This window comes from Solanum pennellii, chromosome 1 (genome assembly GCF_001406875.1).
Source record: "Solanum pennellii chromosome 1, SPENNV200".
In the NCBI taxonomy this organism is placed as follows: domain Eukaryota; kingdom Viridiplantae; phylum Streptophyta; class Magnoliopsida; order Solanales; family Solanaceae; genus Solanum; species Solanum pennellii.
In genome coordinates, this window is record NC_028637.1 from 7568556 (window position 1) to 7575249 (window position 6694).

The following is a 6694-nucleotide window of genomic DNA, read 5'->3' on the forward strand; positions in this document are numbered from 1 at the left end:
AGGACTACTTTTCAATGTTCATGTTTGTCAGTTTCAAAATATACACTGTTTAACAATTTGTTTTGTGTTCATCCGCAGGGTGATCTAGTGGAGCTTGCTCGTTTTATGAAAGAAACTGTGCAGAACGAGCTTAAAAGATGTTATGAGGAAGCGCAAGAGCATCTTCATTCTGTTTCTGGACCAAAATTAGCACTAGTAATTGATGGGAAGTGTTTGATGTATGCACTAGACCCGAGTCTTCGTGTAATGCTGTTGAATTTAAGCTTGAATTGCAGTGCAGTGGTTTGCTGCCGTGTTTCTCCTTTGCAGAAAGCGCAGGTGAGGTCATGTTGATGGTCTTTCTTTGAATGGTTACAACAGTAGTATCTTGCCTTTGGTCATTCTATAACTGTCTTTCTGTTTGTTAAATAGACAACATCGCCTCAGTTCCAAGAAATTTGGGTTCATAGGTCATTTTTTTATTCCTATTGCAGCATCATCGGCCTTGGAATTGTCAAACTGACCTGTAGTATCTTCAAATTGAGCTTTTCATGCTTGGTTTATGAACATAAAGAGTCATCCATCTTTATCTCTGTTATTCCGTCATGCAACTCTAGACAGAGAACCAAAGTTTTTTTTGAGTCTATGTACTTATTTTAGGCTTCATCTTAGTTCCATTTTAATACTTCGATCTAGATGATATTTAGGCCTTTCTTCCTCATGGAGTAGAGACCTATCTTTCATTTGTATGTTAAAATGTAATGTTATACCTTTTGTCCTCGAGAATCAGCTGGGTATAGGGGAAAAGAGTTTGACTATCTAGTTACATATCACATAAGATGATATTGTCTTGGGAATTATCAGTATATAAAGTAGTGTACTAGACTCCATCTACATAATTAGAAGCATTCATGAATCACTAGGCAGTTCTTATTTCAATTTTCCAACTCTCATCTTGTTAACTGACTTAACCGTAATACTTATCCAAAGATGCGAAAGTTGAAAGAGTTTCGGTAGTTACACTTTCTGTCTCGTGTAAGAAAGAGAGTTTCTATATCACTTCTTAGTAAGGCTCATTATTCTCGGGATAACATATTTAAAAAAAAAAAAAGAAGAGGTCGTCAATTTAAATTTCTTATATTCTGGAAAAAAAAAATACTCAACCTCATAATCCTTAGATATTTAATGTTCTGAAATTTCTCTTTGGGGGTTCCCATCTCATTTTATAAAGTTAGGGGTTTTCAGGTATCACTTTGGTATTTTCTAGTTTCAACAGTGTATTTCTTCAAGTTACTGATAAAACATTGTAATTTCTTTTGAAGTTAGGATGAGTTTCTTGATTGCAAATCCTTTGGTGATCAGGTTTTAGTGATTCTTGCACTTCTTTTCAGGTGACAAGCTTGGTTAAGAAGGGGGCAAACAGAATAACTCTCAGCATTGGTGATGGAGCTAATGATGTAAGTATGATTCAAGCTGCTCATGTTGGTGTTGGGATAAGTGGACAGGAGGGAATGCAAGCAGTGATGGCTAGTGATTTTGCAATAGCTCAGTTCCGATTTCTCGCTGATTTACTGCTTGTCCATGGACGCTGGTCATATCTGAGAATATGCAAGGTTTGCAACTACTCTTTGTGCACAAAAAATGTATGATATCTTATGGGGTAAATACTGATCTAGATGTTTTTTTCATGCAGGTTGTCACATATTTTTATTACAAGAATCTTACATTTACCCTGACTCAGTTTTGGTTTACCTTCCGGACTGGATTCTCCGGTCAAAGGTTCTATGATGATTGGTTCCAGTCTCTCTATAATGTTATGTTCACAGCTCTTCCTGTTATTGTTCTTGGGCTTTTTGAGAAGGTATGTAATAATTATATTTTGTTGCTGCGAAACAATGAATGATGGCAATAAGTCGGCTTATTCTCTAATTGTTATGGTATTCTTGTTTTGGTCCGTTGCTGCATCTCTATTGTGTACTTAGGATGTCAGTGCTTCCCTCTCCAAGAAATATCCTGAGCTATACAAGGAAGGAATAAGAAATACTTTCTTCAGATGGAGAGTTGTGGTCATCTGGGCTTTCTTTGCAATATATCAATCATTGGTCTTGTATTATTTTGTAACTGATTCGAGTACAAAGGGCATGAATTCATCAGGGAAGATATTTGGCCTGTGGGATGTCAGTACAATGGCTTTCACTTGTGTTGTTGTAACTGTCAATTTGCGTCTGCTTATGATGTGTGACACAATTACAAGATGGCACCACATCACTGTTGGAGGGAGCATATTATTGTGGTTCATATTTGTCTTTATTTATTCGGGTATTTCCTTGCCAAAAGAACAGGTGAGTCTAGTCACTTATGTACTGTATTCTTGAGAGTGTTCATATGCTAATATTTCTGATATTCCTCCTTACTGCAGAAGAATATCTATTTGGTCATCTATGCCTTAATGAGCACATTTTATTTCTACCTCGCTCTGCTCCTTGTACCTGTTGCTGCTCTTTTTGGTGACTTCATTTATCAGGGGTAAGTTCTTTTTTTTTTTTTCAAGTTAATTTTCAAGTCCTCTGAACTAATATTATGATAGGCATGTGTCAAAAAGAAAATGATTTTTTGTGTTTCAGTATTTTGGATTTAGCTGGACTGTGTTACTATATTGTCAAATCAATCTGAATTTCGTTTGAAGAAAATATTAGTCTACTGATAATAGAATTTGTTTGTGCATGAGAACACCCAACCCCATTTGTGGAACCATCCTGCCAGTTTGATTAAGCATGAACCAACATGCAGTTGAACCATTTGAAGCTGGCTCAGGCCACGCTCTGCCTTCCATTGATTACTGCAGATTTCGTTTTTCGGTTGGATTCATGCTGCTGGATAAACTTTTTATTGCTTGTTTCTTGGATCCAGTGTTTCCAAAGCTGAAAAGTTAAAAACAAAGGTGCTGAGGTCTATTGAGATTTTGAGCACCAACTGCAAATAAAGCATGAGCTTGATGAGAAAAAGGCACAAATAATAGAGAAAAAAGATATGATACTAAAGATACTAGAAATGCATGAAAACCCGAATTGAAAAAGCTGTTGTTAAGTGCAAGAGTTATTATATTTTTTATTTTGAACAGGTAACGTTTTTGTGTATTAATAACAAACTACACAAAGGGTGTGTAGTCTCCCATATTTACATCCAGATGAGCAAAAAAATAAGCTCCTAGTCTTTAATCTTCTCGTAAGGGGTCAAGTACATCGTTAGCTGATTCGAACTGCTCCATTAAGCTATGTTTACACCAAAAAAAGAAAAGCCCTAAACATTTCAACTTTAGTTTCTGCATACTAATGGCTTTGTCTTCAAAACAAACTTTGTTTCTTACTCCCCACACAGTCCACCAAATACAAGCTGGGACAACTTTCCATCTCTCTTTCTGATTGGAGGGATTGATATCACTATTCCAACATTTCAATACATCAGACACTCTTCCGGGCATAGTCCAGCTAATGCCCATCAAGTTAATGAAAATCATCCACAACTGATCAGTCCAGCTGCAGTGAAGAAAGAGATGAGACATTGTCTCTGCTTCCTTACCACAGAGAAAACACCTTGAGCAAAGAATGAAACCTCTCTTCGTGAGCGTATCTTGTGTGAGTACAACTTCTCTGGCTAGCAACCAAGAGAAGCATGCAACTTTGTGAGGGATCTTAGCCCCCCAGATCATTTTCCAAGGCCAAGTCCCACTCTGATTGTTTGGGCTTGAGAGTACTCTGTATGTTGCTTTCACTGTAAACTTGCTCTCTTTATTCCTCAACCATATCAAGCAATCTGCTTCAGTTGATGTATCTTTGAACTGTTCTAAAGTTTCGAAGAATCTTGCTAGTCTGTCGATTTTTATCTTGTGCAGCCCTTTTCAACACAACCATGGTGGCTGAGACCCCCACACTAGCATCTTAATGCTTGAACTGAAGTACTCCCTAAGCAAGAACCAGTGCAGATGCTAGGTACCTTGAGCAGTCGATTAAGAAATATAATGTGAATAAGATATCCCTCCTTCGAAGACTTACCAATTAACTACTAGAGTAATGCTTTTTTTTTTTTGTGAGAAAGGTAGCGATCTTATAGAAAGTGAGAGCACAAAGCGTGTGCTGTTAGCCATGTTTATATTTCAAAAAGCAAAAAATATCCTTGTTCGTCTTGGTGTCTTAAGTCTCAACAGTGAAACCATATCATCTAAGAATTATTCACATAAAAAATGAAACAAAAGTAGACAATTCAACTAAATTTATTAATGGGATTTGCTAGATCCTTTCAAACAACAGTGTATAGGGGCAGATCCACCCTTGTGGTACCGGGTTCATCTAAACTTAGTAATTTGAATTGAAGCCTAAATTTATTAGTAAAAATTCAATAAACTTATAAACAAATTGTGGATACGAACCCATAACTTCAAAATCATATCGGGTAAATGTGAAGAACCTTAAAGGCTGAACCCATAGGGTTCAAATCCTGGATCCACCTCCGCTTATGTTCCTCTCCTTCCATATATTCCACCAGATGCAAGCTGAAACCATCTTCCATCACTTTTTCTGCACAATCAAACTTCCAGAATAGATCCAGCATGTTAGTAGGTCTGCAAGTTTGTGGGATTTGTCTATGTTATACCTTTCATAATAGGGCAGAGTTGCCAAAGGATATCAACCTCGCTAACAATAGGATGCATATCATTCATGACAGGTTCACCATATAACTCTAGATTTAAGAGTTCACCAAGCATGACCTTAACAAAATCACAAGATTATCTAAAAGAAAACATCACAGTTAAAAAATAAGGAAAAGAAAAAAATCTTTGTAATTCCGGTGATTTTCTCCTGTATTTAATACTCTTTAGAACCTCCAAAAGTCTGATAAAAACTTCCATTTTTGGTGTAAAGAAGGAAATATAGATGATGTAATTCAATTGGTAGATTTCCTAGGATCCTTGTAATAAGTTTGAGTTTCCTAGGCTCATTGTTGATTATCTTTTTGGAGGTGGCCAGCATAGCCCTTAATGATGAGGAATACGAATTACCAATTTACAAAAACAAATAAATAAATAAAATAAAATCTTTGCCCAGGTATGAGAAAATAGGGAAGGACTGTGTCAAAGTGCCAAGCCCAGCATGTGGCGCTAACTTGATAGTTCCAGGCTACTCTGGAGTTCATGGTTCAGTTCCCTGGTTGCAGCGCAACTCTGATCGAATGACCATAAGTTATGCATAGGTAAGAATGACAAATCGATTGGTCCACTGGAACTAGATTTCAAGAACTAAAGTATTGGTCCATAAAGCATGTCCAAAGTTCATACGGAGCAAGGTTATGTGTTACTTCGTAAAAATTGTTTCTCTCAACTCTAATTTCTAACATCTCTTGCTTTAATTCACATTATCTATTGCATCTAGTTCTTGTAATTTCAATTCTACTCAATATTCTCCTGCTCCATGTCTTGGCCCTAAATAGCTCCTTTAGCTCCATTTGACCCTTGAATTGTACCTATATCAGAATAATCCATGACTTAAGCTACTTCCACAAACAGATCTTCGAACTACCCATTCAAACATAAGAAATATACATAAAACATACAATATAAAATTCAAGTCATCACTAGTAAGCAGACCTAGTGTTTTATCCTATGAAAGGAACCAAACAGAAATTCTTAAGATGTAGCATACTTCTAGAATACCTTGCTATGCCCCAAGAATTAGTCTGTCCATCTATCCTGGCTAACCATGGTGGTTCAATCCTTTGAAGGGAACCACACAGAATTTCGTGGATAGATGTTTTTCTGAGCTATCCAATCTGTTGTTCTCACTGAAAAAAACCTTAGTTAAAGGAACGAGGCATGAATTACATTGTTTGCATGGATGCAATTTTGCTATGTCATCTCATTCACAGTCACTATAATTCCAATCAGTAGGATCTGCTTTATTATTTGAATTAGGAATCGGCACAGAAATGTTGATTCCACAGGAAGCTTGGTACGACCAAAATATTTATAAAACAATTGTAAATTGATAGTCTTGATCTTGCCTAACATTAGTAGTTGCTTTTTCCAGGGTTCAAAGATGGTTTTTCCCTTATGATTATCAGATCGTTCAGGAAATTCATAGGCATGAGATTGACAGTAGGATGGGGTTACTAGCGATTGGAAATGATCTTACACCTGAAGAAGCAAGGAGTTACGCAATCAGACAACTGCCCGGGCAGAAATCAAAACACACTGGTTTTGCCTTTGATTCACCTGGTTACGAGTCATTTTTTGCATCTCAGGCTGGTGTATCGATCCCCCAAAAGGCATGGGATGTAGCTAGGAGAGCAAGTATGAAACCACAGTCAAAGCTAGCTCGAGAAAACTAACTTCCAGATAGTACATATTTTCCTCCCTGAACAGTAATGTAGTTTTTTGACCCAAAACAATTTAGCTTATAGGTAGAATTAGATATGTAATATCTTGTCATCTAGTTTGATTCTTTCACACACCTTACTGGCCCTTGTGATTTTTTGGAATATAGTCACAATTAGGTTTAGTGAGCTTGTAGTAAAATTAGTTTATAAAAAAATATGTACACTATCTGGAAGTAGAAGTAACTGAAATCTATTTATTGATAGCTTGAATATTCCTAAGAAACATGCTTAATATATTACTCTTGTTGTAGTAGTAATACATTGGTTATTGGTTAATACCCCCCCC

General features: G+C 36.6%; 1 protein-coding gene across 1 annotated transcript in view; it reads left to right on the forward strand.

Moving 5' to 3' along the window:
• Nucleotides 1-6642, forward strand: part of LOC107007832 (phospholipid-transporting ATPase 3-like) — a 28090-nt gene extending 21448 nt beyond the window's left edge. Inside the window, exons 22-27 of the mRNA XM_015206631.2 lie at nucleotides 79-318; nucleotides 1371-1592; nucleotides 1673-1840; nucleotides 1962-2321; nucleotides 2399-2505; nucleotides 6060-6642. Coding sequence (XP_015062117.1) covers nucleotides 79-318; nucleotides 1371-1592; nucleotides 1673-1840; nucleotides 1962-2321; nucleotides 2399-2505; nucleotides 6060-6360 — 1398 coding nt within the window. The 3' untranslated portion in view covers nucleotides 6361-6642. The remainder of the gene's footprint in view (nucleotides 1-78; nucleotides 319-1370; nucleotides 1593-1672; nucleotides 1841-1961; nucleotides 2322-2398; nucleotides 2506-6059) is intronic.
• The last annotated feature ends 52 nt before the right edge of the window (nucleotides 6643-6694 follow it).